This window comes from Pygoscelis adeliae, unplaced genomic scaffold, assembly GCF_000699105.1.
Source record: "Pygoscelis adeliae isolate BGI_AS28 unplaced genomic scaffold, ASM69910v1 Scaffold621, whole genome shotgun sequence".
Classification (NCBI taxonomy): Eukaryota; Metazoa; Chordata; class Aves; order Sphenisciformes; family Spheniscidae; genus Pygoscelis; species Pygoscelis adeliae.
In genome coordinates this window covers 724,588-739,004 of record NW_008824052.1, presented here as the reverse complement: position 1 = coordinate 739,004, position 14,417 = coordinate 724,588, and the positions used below count along the sequence as shown (strand labels likewise).

General features: G+C 39.8%; 1 protein-coding gene across 1 annotated transcript in view; it reads left to right on the top strand.

The window, feature by feature from the left end:
• Positions 1-14,417, top strand: part of SOS1 (son of sevenless homolog 1 (Drosophila)) — a 53,668-nt gene that overhangs the window by 14,691 nt on the left and 24,560 nt on the right. Inside the window, exons 6-9 of the mRNA XM_009333731.1 lie at positions 2,827-3,036; positions 3,543-3,686; positions 7,561-7,671; positions 7,781-7,879. Coding sequence (XP_009332006.1) covers positions 2,827-3,036; positions 3,543-3,686; positions 7,561-7,671; positions 7,781-7,879 — 564 coding nt within the window. The remainder of the gene's footprint in view (positions 1-2,826; positions 3,037-3,542; positions 3,687-7,560; positions 7,672-7,780; positions 7,880-14,417) is intronic.

Genomic DNA, 14,417 nt, shown 5'->3' with positions numbered 1-14,417 from the left:
TCATCCTACTTTCTTCACCTCTCTTTACTCTCTCGTAAGATATCTGGTGAGGTCTTAATAGTCAAGTACTTCTCAGTTAGGACAGTAGTCTTGGTCATTCTTGCTTTTGGGCATATCTGCCTGAGTCATTAGGGCAGGGTTTGAAGGTGTATGTTTGAATATTTGTCATAGAATAATAACAGGAACAAGTGCTGTTGCTGCATGCTTCTTTCTATCCTAGGAAAGGTGGTGAGCAGAAGAGCCATGGTGAAGTTGATTTAGGAACTTCCATTACATTGCATTGGAGGAACTCTTTGATATGTACACAGAAGAAACTTTTGAAAGGCTCTAAAGCAGGCCTGTTGGTTTACTGCCTCAGCAGAACAAGCCATTGAAAGGTGCTCCCAAAGTGTTTTCTTTCCAGTTGCATCAAGAAACTTCATAGTATATTATGTTCATACCCATAACATGTTCTGCTTGTTCTTATTTTTTGAAACAAAACAACCAGAACAGTTTCTTGACCCTGTGTATCATTTTTTTCTCAAGTACTTTCACACTTGCTTTTGTGCCGTCCATCCATCTGGAAAATTTTGCCTTGTCTGCAGAAACCAAACTCAACTAAAATGCAAGCTGTTTTTCTTCTATCTGTGCTTCTGATTGCTCTGAATTCAGTATCTGGGGTATAATTACTTTAATTTGTTTCTGTGGATTTCATAGTAGTGAGACATGCACCTTGTGAATACAGCCTGGAATCTTCCAGCTCAAGTATGTGCTAGAACTGCGTCCGTGAAGTAAAGTTATAAATGTTGGGGCCTCCTTGAATACCTGCGTTATTCCATGTAATTTCCTACAGTAGTGACCCTATAATGTCCCATTCCCCAGAATTAGTTAGGATTCTCCTGAGTTCCATGTACGTTCACTGGCTTTGAAAGATGAATCACCTTCTGTTCTTGGAGCTTCAGAAGAAGTCAGTCTTAATGCAAAATGTCCATTGTTCTGCTTTCAGAGAAGCTTAAGACCAGGGTGTGTAGCAGGGACCTTTGACTCACTAGGAGAGAAAACCTGCTGTGTGCCCATTTCTCTCTTCACTAGACCTGTATATTTTTAAGGAGTGTTAGGACAAGACCTGGGTGAAGAATGACTGCTCTAGGTAGGTGTGTTTCTTCCAATATTCAAGTCTGATGAACCTACCAGACCATCTCTTGAACTTACAGATTCCCCAAGTATTCTCTTGCAGAATAGTTCATTTGTCTAAGATCAGTAGTCAACAGCTTGGTTAACTGACATGTCTTCTGGAGAAGCGCCTGTAATATGCTTTAAAGAAGGAAGGCTTTTACTGTAAATACCAGGTTAAATGTCATGTTTGTTTGTGGCTTGTTCAGAAGTTTAATTCTTGATCTCCAGTTTTATAATTATTTTGAAAAACACTTTTTCATTCTGTTTTCTTCCATTTTAAAAACTCTAGTTCATGTTTAATGTGTTAGCCTTCCCTCCTAGGGAAGTTCTCAGAGGAGTATTTACAGCTTTGATCCTGCAGTCTTTTCCTCAGTCTTTTCAGTGATTGACAGCAGTCATGTCAGTCTCTGCAGTAACAGACGTAGGTTGCCATGGCTTCACCTCCATCTGTTCGGAAGGGAGGCTGGCAAGCAGCACTTAAGTTGTAATTTATTTTGAAGTTTGCATGCATTGTTTGATACACTTGATGACTTCCTGGAAGGGGTGTAGCTCTGAGCAGGAGATTTGTTTATAAATGCTGCCCCATCTGTCTATCCCAGGACAAAGTCATCTTGTATGTTGAACTGCATCTTATGCTGGCTTGTTATAAAGACTTGTGTCCTGGTTTTGGCTGGGATGGAGTTAATTTTCTTCCTAGTAGCCGGTATAGTGCTGTGTTTTGGATTTAGCGTGAGAATACATCCACATCATTTTAGATTGTTTGTGGACCTGCTTTAGGTTTTCTTTCTGCTAAAGATACTTCAAATTAGGGTGCCTTTTACTAATTTGCAGTCAACTTATCTAGTTTACCTTTAAGATGTTCTTTGAGTATCATGGAAGCAACCCAAAGCGTGGTTTCTGTTTGCCACTTGCTAAGTCATTGTAATGACTCCTGGCTCAAATACCATGTTTGGAAGAAGTGCTCAGTGATCTACTTTTCTTGAGAAGTTCGAATTATTAATTGCTTGCATTTGGTAAGCCTTGCTTGTAGTCAAAGTTTTTAGAGGTCCTTTTGTCTATGTAGTTCTGCAAGGTGACTGCCACCTTTTCTGAAGCTGGTGCGCTTCTTCGAGGGTCCGTTTTAACAAGAGAACTCAGGAGTTACTAAGGACAGAAACCAGGCCACGTACAGTGTGTGGGCAGGCCAGTATTCATCACAGATAGATTACAGGGTTCTGAGCATGATCATGTGTGACTTCCTGTTAAAGCTAAAGCTGAAGAGCCAAAATGCACACACTTTTTGACTTCAGATAATATAGTAGTACCTTTAGAAATTTAGATTATGCACGGCTAATTCAGAGTAATAGAATACAGCTAAATGTGTCTGTATACTTCATAGACCTCTTAAAATTGTAATTGATTTTAGGACCAGGTTCTTGGAGAGATGCCTGGATTCGTCTAAATGACTGGGAATTCTTCAGAAATTGCCACTGCAAATAATGACTTGCAAATTCATAGCAATTAATATTGCTTTTGTAATGCTCAACCAATTGCAGAATGATAATACATAGATCTTACTGCTGATCAGTCTGATTTCATGGGAATAATAGACTTCCTTTACTGGTAACTTACTGGTAGGTCTTGAAAAGAAGTTGTTCTCATTTTGTGGATTTCCCCCTCTTTGTTACCTAGGTATTAATGGATATGTTCCATCAAGATGTAGAAGATTTAAGTGCACTAACTTTATCTGATGAGGAACCCTCCACCTCAGGGGAGCAAACCTATTATGACCTAGTAAAGTCATTTATGGCAGAGGTTCGACAATATATAAGGGAACTAAATCTCATTATCAGAGTTTTTAGAGAGCCATATGCCTCCAACTCCAAACTGTTTTCATCTCATGTAAGTATTTTTACAAACTACAAACAAAAAAACCCCTACTATAATATCTACAAATCTAGATGAACACTTCTAGAACTTAACTATTGTCCAGTTTAACATATGAATAGTAGAGGATGCACTTCTCTCAAGTTCTGAAATGGAAATAGTAAAGGAGCGCTTGTGGGGAAGCACTGGTTTTGTAGAACTGTGGAAGAAACCACCCAATTTACTATATTCACTTGCAGGTCTGTAATTTGATTTGTCACTTGTTCTTTGCCATGTTTGAATAATTGTAAATTTTTATATATTTATACATAGATATAGTCATTATTTTAAAAATAAATTCTATGATCTTATATAAACTATACAGAAAGTATATAATAAAATATATTGTAAAATCTTGTTCGACTTAAGGAAGTACCTGACTTTTATATAATAACAGAGTAGCTTTGCACATAACATTCTTCCTCTTAGAAATTGTATCCAATTCCCTGTTGATTTTTGTCTGGTTCTGTTGCTTTTTGCAGGATGTGGAAAATATATTTAGTCGTATATCGGACATTCATGAACTTAGTGTGAAGTTATTGGGTCATATAGAAGACACTGTTGAAATGACAGATGAAGGTAGTCCTCATCCACTAGTAGGCAGCTGTTTTGAAGACATGGCAGAGGTAAGAAAATACTTGGGATTTTTTTTTGCTATTCATATGTATTTTAATGACTTGCACTTAGATGCTAAGTGCATCTCTGTTCTAGCTGCCTTTGTTTAGGTTGAGATCTCTTCTTCCAGCCCCACCATGATGAATAGAATGCCCATTTTTGAGAGTCCTTTTACTTTTTTAGTCTCCAAACCTCAGTTTTTATAGGCCTGTTTAAACTTTAGAGAGCATGGGGTGGGAGGAATGACACCTGTGGCTAGACTTTGACAGAAATGGAAGTAGCCTGTAAATTGGCTGTAGATCAAGATTGCTGTGGAAAGACAAAGTGGAACAAGGGCTTCTTTGCCAACAGGCTTGCTAAACTGGTGAGGACAACTTTTGAACTAGGCTCATTAGTATATGGAGACCGAAGCTTGCAGATCGAAGAATTGAGAGGAGAAGGGGACATGCGTAACGGAAAGCATGACAACAAAGGCTCTTGCACCTTCCTCCTGAGAAGGTGGGATGACCAAAGGCTCATCTGAAGTGTCTTGTTTCCCCAGGGTGCATGTGCTCATGTACAGATAGGAGGGTCTGGGAGTCTGTGCACAGCTGCAGAGCTGTCATGTCACTGGAATTAGCAACATGGCAGGAAGGGTTGCATGATGGAGGGCTGTATGAACGAATACAGGCACTCAAGAAGGACAGGTGGGGAAGATGAGGCCAGGAGGCTTAACAACAGATCAGCTCAAATACATGGAGCTCTGTTACGGAATGAATGATGAGCTGGTTGAATGCTTAAGGATCAGGATCAGAGGAGGAGCCCACCAAAGGGCATGTTGTGGTAAAGCTTTTCCTGCAAAGATTGCCCAGTTGACAAGTGGCCAAAATCTTCTCTAAACAAGTAGGAGTCATCTCCTTATCACAGGCCCTGGTTCTTTCAGGAGAATAACCTTCCTGACATCTGCTGGGCAGACAACTTCCTGTGGTTCAAGTAATCCAGATTATTTCTGGAGGACACTGGGGACAGTCTTTTGTGGCACATGCTGATAGGCCAACTGAGAAAGGTGCTGCACTTGACCTCTTTCTCATGAACAAGGAAGAACTGGCAGGAACATCATAGCTAATGGCAGGCTTGGTCGCAGGTGGTAGAGATGGTAGAGTTTAAGGTCCTGAGAAAAGTGCAGGAGATAAGCAGGCTGAAGACCCTGGGCTTTGGGAGAGTAGAGTTAGCTTGTTCAGGGAATTGGGAGGCAGGATCACATTGGTGGCTGCCTTGAGGGTAGAAAGGCTCAGGAGAGCTGTTTTATTTTCAAAGATGGTGTGTTCAAAGCACAAGGAATATGCATTCCCAGTCCATAAGAAAAAGGGTAGGTGTAGCAGGAGGCAAGGACAAGTGCAGTTTGGAGTTCCGTGTTTAACCAAACTCGGGCCCCTCACTACAGGAAAGACATTGAGGTGCTGGAGCGCATCCAAAGAAGAGCGACAAAGCTGGTGAAGTGTCTAGAGAACAAGTCCTGTGAGGAGCAGCTGAGGGAACTGGGGTTGTTTTGATCTGGAGAAAAGGAGGCTGAGGGGGAGACCTTATTGCGCTCTACAACTACTTGAAAGGACGTTGTAGCAAGGTGGGTGTCGGTCTCTCCTACCAAGTAGCAAGTGATAGAACGAGAGGAAATGGCCTCAAGTTGCGCCAGGGGAGGTTTAGATTGGATATTAGGAAAAATTTCTTCACTGAAAGGGTTATCAAGCACTGGAACAGGCTGCCCAGGGAAGTGGTTGAGTCACCATCCCTGGAGGTAAAGACGTGTAGACGTGGTGCTTAGGGACATGGTTTAGTGATGGACTTGGTAGTGTTAGGTTTATAGTTGGACTCGATCTTAAGGGTCTTTTCCAACCTAAATGATTCTACTATTCAAAAAGAAACATAGACTTCCCAGGAGGAATGTAGAAGCATTGTCTAGGCAGGTGGAAATGGTATTGAGGGCTGCAGCTCAGCTGGAGTTAAACTTGGTGAGGAATGTGAAGCAAAGCAAGAAGGGCTTGTATAGGTAAAATAGCATGAAAAAGAAGATGATAGAAAACGTGGGTATCTTGCTCATGGGGTGAGAGACCCTGTGCTGGAGGACATGGAATGGACTGAGGTACTCGTCTCTTTTGCTTGGTCTTTACTGGCAAGATGTGCTTCTAGGTTTCCCAGTTAGATCTGCTACCAAAGATCGAGGGAGAGAGGTGAAAGTCAAAGAAAAAGTTAGGGACTATTGATCTAAGGTGGATATATGCAAGCCTATGGGGCAGGGCAGGATGCTGAGGCAGCTGGCTAATGTCATTGCAAGGCCGCTGTCTAGAATTCTTGAAATTTAGTGGTGAGTTGTGGAGGTCTCCAGGGTATAGTGATAAAGTGTTATGCCCAATCACAAAAAGACTGATGAGGAGGATCTTGGAAACTAGAAGCTGGTCAGCCTCTCCTCAGTCCCTGAGAAGATTAGCAAACCTTTCTGGAATCCACATCCAGCCATGTGAAGGACTAGAAGGTCATTGTCAACAGCCAGTACAGATTTCTGAAGGACAAACTGTACCTGACGAACTTGATTGCTTTCTAAAAGGAGATGGCTGACTCCGTGGACAAAGGGAAGAGCAGTTAATATCCCTTATCTGAACTTAAGCAAGGCCTTCAGCACAGTCTCTCATAGTATCCTTATAGTCAGCTTGGTGAGATGTAGACTAGCTGGTTGAATTATAGAGTGGGTGGGAAACTGGCTGGACTGGCAGGCTTGAAGGACTGTCATCAGCAATACGAAGTCCATCTGGAGGCCAAGGGTTAAGTGGCATTCCTCAGGGTTTGATACTGGGGCTGATACTGTTTAATGTCTATATTAGTGTTGTGGGAGACAGTCTGTCTCATGCACACAAGTTGGTAGGTGATGCCAGATTGTGGGGGGATGCACAGGGGGACAGGGCTACTTTTTGGGGGACCTGGCAGGCTGGAGAAATGGACCTGCAGGAACCTCATAGAGTTGAGTAAAGGCAAACATGAAGTTCTGCACCTGGGACCAAACAACCCTATGCAATGGTCCAGCTGCCTGGCTGAGGAGCAGTGCTGCTCGACAGCGATTGGAGATCCTCAGGAATCGGCAGTGAAGGCTAACTGCCTACTGGGTTATATTAGGAAAAGTGTAGCTGGCAGGTTGAGGGATCATTTCTGTGTAGCACTTGAGACCACATCTGGTGTACTGTGTCTGGTTTTGGTCTTCCTAGTACAAGATATGCTTATACATGAGGGTTGCCATGATGATTAAGGAGTTGAGGCCCATGATGTACAAAGAGGGTTAAGAGCGCTGAGTTTATTAAGTCTTAAAAAGAGAAGTCTGAGGAAGGAGATCTTATTGCTGTCTTCAGTTACCTGAAGGGAAGGTGTAGAAAAGACTGAGGCAGGCTCTTACTGGGTGTTCACAGTAGAGAACTGTGAGGTGAGATGAGAGAGAGCATGACAATGGTAAAATGAGTAATCCTGATTAGATACTGGGGGAAAAAAAACATGCAACAAAAACAATTGAACATTGGAATAGGCTGCCCAGAGCGTTTTTGGTGCCTCTGTTCTTGGAGGTACTCAGAACTCAACTGGACGAGACCCTGAGCAACCTCAGCTAGCTTTGACGCTGGATCTGGCTTTGGCCCTGAGGTGGGCCCTGCTTTGAACAGGGAATTGGACCAGTTGACCTTCAGAGATCTCTTCCAGACTGAATTACTCCATGAGTCTGTGCACATAAAAGTATTGATTCTTCTCTATACATGTTTTGGAAAAAGTATGCAGAAAAGTCTCTCCTATGCAGCGTATATATTTTCTTTAAGAAATATGAAGTTTAGATATTAAATCACTCTTGTAAAATTATTCTGTATTTCTTCTTAGGAACTAGCATTTGATCCGTATGAGTCATATGCACAAGATATTTTGCGACCTGGTTTTCATGATCATTTTCTAAGTCAGTTATCAAAGCCAGGAGCAGCATTTTATTTACAGGTAACTTTCTTTTAAGTAAGCCATATTATTGATATTCCTATTCTAGTTAAATTATATTGTTGCTTCAATACTTCTATTGTTTTAAGACTGAAACTTATTTTGTTTCTAGTCAATAGGTGAAGGTTTTAAAGAAGCTGTTCAGTATGTTCTACCCCGGCTGCTCCTTGCCCCTGTTTACCACTGTCTTCATTATTTTGAACTGCTAAAAGTAAGAATGTTGTGTCAATCTGATGTTTTTTTCATAATTCTCAGTGCTGGATACCAGAGCTTTGTGTGCTCAGTTACATGTAAAACCTTTTACTAGAATGTGAGTAATGAAACTGTTACGATGAAAGAAAAACAGGTTATATGCTCTGGTGCATGCTATAACTAACTGAGTATCAGCTTGTAACTTCATGGAAGTTCTACAGCAGCTAATGATTTGTGTTGAATAACCAAGTTACTATTAGTTTAGAAAGCAGTAGAGATCTAGGTACTCATATTCTTGGAATGATTGTTTCAACAGTGGCAAGAGACAATGGCAAATGGCTGTATTACAGAAAATGTCCGAGGCTTTCTCAAGCTGTTACTTTGTAAATTTAAAATCACAGTAAGATTTCCTTTCAGACTTCATTTTATCTTCATAAAGGCTTCAGTGTTTTTGCAGTGCACATCCCATGGTGGTTGTAAAGGTGATATCCTTCCTTCAAAGGGGAGGCTTGGTTGATAAATACACTTCTTGGGCTTTTTGTAATAAGACCTCATATCAGTAGGGTAACAGTAAAGACTCTAACATACACATGTAAAGAAAATAGCAAAAGAATGTTTTTCTGGGGCATTTATCAGTTAGCATTGAATAATAATCTTTAAGCAGTGTAGATTGTTTTGAGGAAAACTTTCAAGTAGAATCTTCATTTGGACTTAACAGGAACTCATAAGGGATACAGTGTTCATTACTTGCGGAAATTTGGATCAGAAGTAAAAAAAACCTCTGCTCTTTTGAAGAAATCTGGGTGTGTTTTTCTTGAATGTTTGGTTGGTTGTCTTGGGATAACCCAGTAGTTAGGTCATCTTTGAGTCTGTGTCTACAGTTTTAACACCATTTTTACTGATTTAGATCTACACATACAGCTTTGGCGTGTAGCTCACCTTGCATAGCATGCTTTTTTTTTTACTTTTGGAACGTATGCTTGATCTGTTTGTCTAGCTCATGGATTTAGTCTGACTTTTCAGACACCTTTAACATATTAAGCATTTCCTTTCATGACAGTCCATTGGAAGGGAGGTATGATACAGCTTGTCTGCATTTTGTTTGCTAAAGACCTGCAGACATAAGGTTTCTCTGCTCAATGCTTTTATCACACAGTCTCAAAATGCAGTACCTAGTGGCTTTGCATACTTCCATGTGAACATGGTATTGTCTTACGTAATAGACAAAGCATGAAGGATTAATGTTGTCTGACACACAGGCATCCTGTGTTGCTTCTTGCCATCGGTAATTTTAGTGGGGGAAAGGGGGCATGTGTGCTTACAGAAATAGGGAGCAGCTCATGTTCGCCTCTTTTAAGGCAAACTGGAGTCTAAGCTAAGCCCACCTCCAGAAGGTTATCAGTCTTTTTGCAACTCCTGACCTATGTTTTGTGTAAAATTCTTGTCTTTTCTCATTCATGCTCTGCACACAGGCCCCTCCATCTTGTGTAAATCTGATACTGTTGGGTTAGATTTTGTTCTGTATATGGTAACCTTCCAGGTTTTCTTCCCACTGTGTTGCTCATCTCACATTTTAGTGAGACACCCGTCACTGTGGTCTGTCAGATGTGATACATGTAATAGGCAGTGATGGATGATAGGAGCACATAAAGAGAGAGATATTAGCTCTCATGGCAGTAGCTTCATCTGTCAATTAGTATATACATGTGCACACAGCATATGAATCCCTCCCTCAAGTAGTCTCTGCTGGCAATAGCATTTTCTTTCTTATATCTGGAATCTTCAAACGGATTCCAGCTTGGTTATACTTAAAAATGGCCTGACAGAAGGGTATTTGCTACGGAAGGGTATTGGCGGAATTATTTAGCCATGTACTACTGACAATTTCACTGATGCAAGGTTGTATTGAATTCTTTTGCATGGTGACAGACCTGATTTAGTGATTGCAGGCATATCTATGAATAATCAAGTTAAAAATGCTATGAAAATGGATCTCTTGGTATGAAGAGACAAAATGTTGGTGAAGTAGTATGTGGAAAAAACATTTTATTTCTCTTGAATACAGATATGCTTAAGGATAAAGGGGTTAGCATTTTTCTTGGAGCTATGTTGTGTAATCGTCATACTTTGAAGTTATCTATTTAAAATGCATCTCAAAGTTACCTTCTAACTATGCAGACTACAAAAAAAGTAAATTTCTGTCCACTAATGGTTATCCTATTTAGAAACTAAAGCCCTCCTGAGGTTTGGCAGGGCACCAGAAATGCACAAATACATATTCTATTTTTAGATGAAGCTCCTTGCTGTAACTTTGTTGGAAAATTAGCATATGACTAAGGGCTGTGTTTTCCTTCAACCAACCTGAAAGTCCCCAAACGTTTATATAAAAAACTAACTATATAAAATCGCAGCTTCATGTAAGACTGTGCTTTTCTGCAAATTTGTAGATAATATGAATAGGCTTTTCTAAATGTGGACTCTTAAGTGAACAGTAGGGTGGTACAAATAGTGCAGTTATTTATGACCTTGAGTTGTTGAAGAAAGAAGTTTACAAGACTTTTAAATTGAATTGGGCACTGTTTCAGATGCTGTAAATTTGTGTGCATGTGTGATACTCTCTCCTTTCTTTGTAAATAGAAGATTACTTTAAAATTCCTTTTTTTCCAAGTAGGAATGGCTCAAAGCATATATAAACTTTGCTTAGATAAAATAATATGTTCTGGAAAACAGGAGAGCTAGCTAGATTTTTTTTTAATGAAGTGCAGACTTGGCTCCCATGACTTATGAATGGAAACTTCTTGTCTCTTTGCAAATATTTTTTAGTTGGAATTCTACCTATAATGATCTTAAATTCTCAGGATGCTTTCATTTCACAACAGCATCTAGTGTGTTTTATTTATTTTTTAAAAACTTTGTTCTTAGGTGATAAATAAGTTGCCAGTATTTACTGACTGGCAGTTCAGCTCGAGTAGAAATACTCCTCAGTTAAATGGTTTTTGTCTTCCTCTTTCACTATGCTAATGTAACTTAAAAAAAAAAATCTGATTTGACAAGGTCTTCCAAGATAAGAAACTACCCTTTTCCCAACCTGATGGTATTAAATTTGGTATATGTTGCTGGAGAAGGCACAGGGTGGTGAAATGTTAGTAGTGTAGGACTAGAGTATCTTTAGGTTGATCCCGTAAGTCTCTTGCTGTGTGTTTGTGTTGGGCAACACATCCCAAACTATTTTGGGCTTTGACTTCATTTTGATTCTCAGCCTTGTTTCAGCCAGGCTCATGATCCAGAGTGTAACAAATTTAATGAAGTTGGTTTGCGATCCCATCTGTAACTGGTGTAACCCAGCCCAGGGTGGAGAATCACTAAGTCTTAATTAGTTGAACTTTGGCAATCTGCAAAGTTTTATGATATCTGCAATTACAGATCATTGTCTCAAAACATTGTCTGTGTTGCTTGTATTTAGTACAGGCACTGTAATTAACAGGTTCTCTTGCTTTAGTCGATTTCTAAAGTCTCCTTCAATTAATAGTAAAAACAGAAAATCACAGATTCAGACTAGTCATGAATTATTTTAAGAAAGTATTTATTTAGTCTCAGCAAAGGATCACTTTGGTGTGCTTCTTTCCAAACAGTAACTTGTATGTGCAATACTGTTTTGAAATAAAAGTAAAAGCAGAAGTATTACTGTTTTACATGTATTTGTATATGTAACTGCAGATGAGGATGACTTTTTTTACATCCACTGGAGATAATGTGCAATTTTATGTCTCTGTGACAGATGAAGGCCTATCTGCTGGAGGAAATGTAGCTTGACCAAACTGTTGCTAGTGTGTGATAAGGACCGCAAAGCATATTTGAGTGTTTCTTGGGAGAAAAAGCTGGGGTGATGTAAAAATTGGTCTCAAGTCTAAGAAGAGATTTCCTAGAATGTGACAGTAGGTGAAAAATTTAAGCAACTTTTTCATATGGTTAAGCTATGAAGACTTGTATGACAACTGCAGCGTTGTAAAGGTACATAAGTTGTGCCTTAGGGTAGAAGTTGGAGGTGATAAAGCCAGGTTCTGTATTTCTTTCTTGCTTGTGTGGTTTCATTGGCAATATTTCCCTTGCTTTTCTCCTTTAAATGCTAGTGGGTTTATGCTTTGTCAACTGTGTGTTTGGCAGCCAAAGGGAAGATGATAGGGGAAAATACAACTTTGTCACACGTATGTGTGTGCACTTTTTCCACAAACTTGGTTATGGTTAATCTAACAAATTTGGCTCTCTGAGGTAGCTCTTTAATTGAAAAAGTTATTCAGAATGTATTTAATTTTTTTCCTTCTAGCTGTGGTACTTGTTGATGGATTTCCTATGTGTTTGTATCAGATATGTATATGCACATGTGTATCACTTCATTTGTCAATGACTTATGTCATCTGTTATGGAGTTGGACGTTCTGTTGTATAGCTTTTTTTCCTTTTTACACAGGATGTATCTGGGCTTTCGAGAAGCAGATGTCTCTTTCCAGGGAATTTTCTAATGAGAAGTAATTACCTTGGAAAATATTTTTTCCATTGTCCCACTAAAACTGCTTTTCTGCAAAAGCTGGATAAAATCTAACAAATGTAAAAGTAAAAAATTCCTCCTTCCACTTTGCTTACAGTCCTCAGTGGCACTTGAGCTGTGTTACTGTTAATCTGCTGCTGGACCAACAAATGCTGTACTTTGGTGCCTTGAGGCAGGGAGTAGGATGGCACAGGGCCAGACTGTTCTTATCTGGATGGGGAGTCTATGAATTTGACTTTGGGGAGTCAAATGAAGTACTAACTGAACTCCGACTTTTGACTTTGCTTACGTGTTTAACCGTAGGGTTCCAGAGTCCTGTTTTCTGATCCATTTTCTGGGAATACCTGCAGGGCAAATTCTCCCTGGTACTGTAGGAATTAGGAGAGCTGTACTGGGGCAGACTGTTCTCTGGGGCTGGTGATCTGTTCCCGGTGTTCAGTGACTGCTGCTAATGATGGTAGATAGATAGCTCTTTAGCTTACATGGCAGCAGTTTATGCTGAACACCCAAGGCCAAGCTCTCATGAAAATAGATGGGTGTTACAGGAACTTGGACAGATTTTGATCCTTTTTTTTTCCCCCCTCAAAATAGAAGTTTTGACACAAGTAATCCATCGAGGATTGAACGTTAAAAGACCATTGTAGCTGAGATTTTCAACTCCTGTAGTTTCAACTAATCCTGACATTAGTTTTTGTGACTGTGGCAGTCATGATATAGTCCCTGATACACTTGTATTGCTGTATAGTCTTTTAATAGCTGTAGTATATTTCCATGTCCTCTTCTCCTGCTTCTGTTCCTGTCACCTGTACAAAAGAGAGATCCTCAGAGAGAGGTAGCGGTATGGTTGAGACTTTCACATACTTGATTTCTTTAGTGGAAATGTTTCTGGACATGGAGCTGTGGATTTAGTCCTGCTACCAGCATGCTTTCTCTGTTATAAGCACTATTCTTATAGCAGTGGAGGCCTATGTTTTCTGTTGATACTTTGATATCTTCAGCGGAAACCGATGGAAGGATGTAGGAAATAGTAAACACGAGTAAACCAAGCTGCATTCATGGTTTCTGTAGACCAAGTCTACAGATAGGATTCTACTTGTCATCCCTTATTTCCTCTGCTGTTTTTTCCTTCATCAACAGGGTTCCTCTTAAAATCAACAGGGTTCTACTGTTGCTTCCCAGAATGATCTCTGAAATTGTGAATTCATCTTACGTAGCGTTCAAAAATTCATACATTTCTATCCAAACCATAGAGGTGCCATCCAGTTGAGCTTATGGCCTTGCAGACTTGCCTGGCAAAGATCAGACTTGAATTGTGTCGAAGCAGTGAAAGTGGATTGTAATCCAATTTGGAATTACAAAAGAGAAAGGGGAAGATGTTTTCAAATCGAATTGTCTTTACTATGATGGAAAATTTGGGGGAAGAAAATGGAAGACCTCAATTACAAGTGTGGAAGTACATAGGTAAATATTTTGTGATATTTCAAATACTGATCTAACTAAATGTTATCAACTTAATTATGAATTTTAAATTTCTAATGTATTCTGCAGGTCTGCTAATAATGATGAGACAAACCAAAGTGACAGTAAGAAGAGAATTTCAGAGCATGAAGGCTCTGGAAGGATCTGTGTGAACTTGTACGTTTGTTGCAGAAAGGTAATGAATCTGCTGTGGAAGAGACATCAGCATATGCAAAAAAAAACCCAACCCCGTATTTTTGAAGAATGCAGAGCAAATGGGTTTTCCGTACTCTGAGAAGACAAGGCCTCCTGCAAACAAAGTAGCCATTTCCCTAGTAATGGAATCTGGGCATATAAAATGCATATATGGCAGCCTACAAAAAGTCTGAATGTTTAGGAAATGGTTTTATGAGAACATCAAGGAACTTATTTGAAAACAAGGCTTTGTTTTTGTATCTGTTCCTTGATGAAGGAAATATTGATTGTGTAAGCTCAATGAGAATTGCTCACATACATGAATCCCTTCCCAGTTGCAGAAACTGAGAGCAAAAATA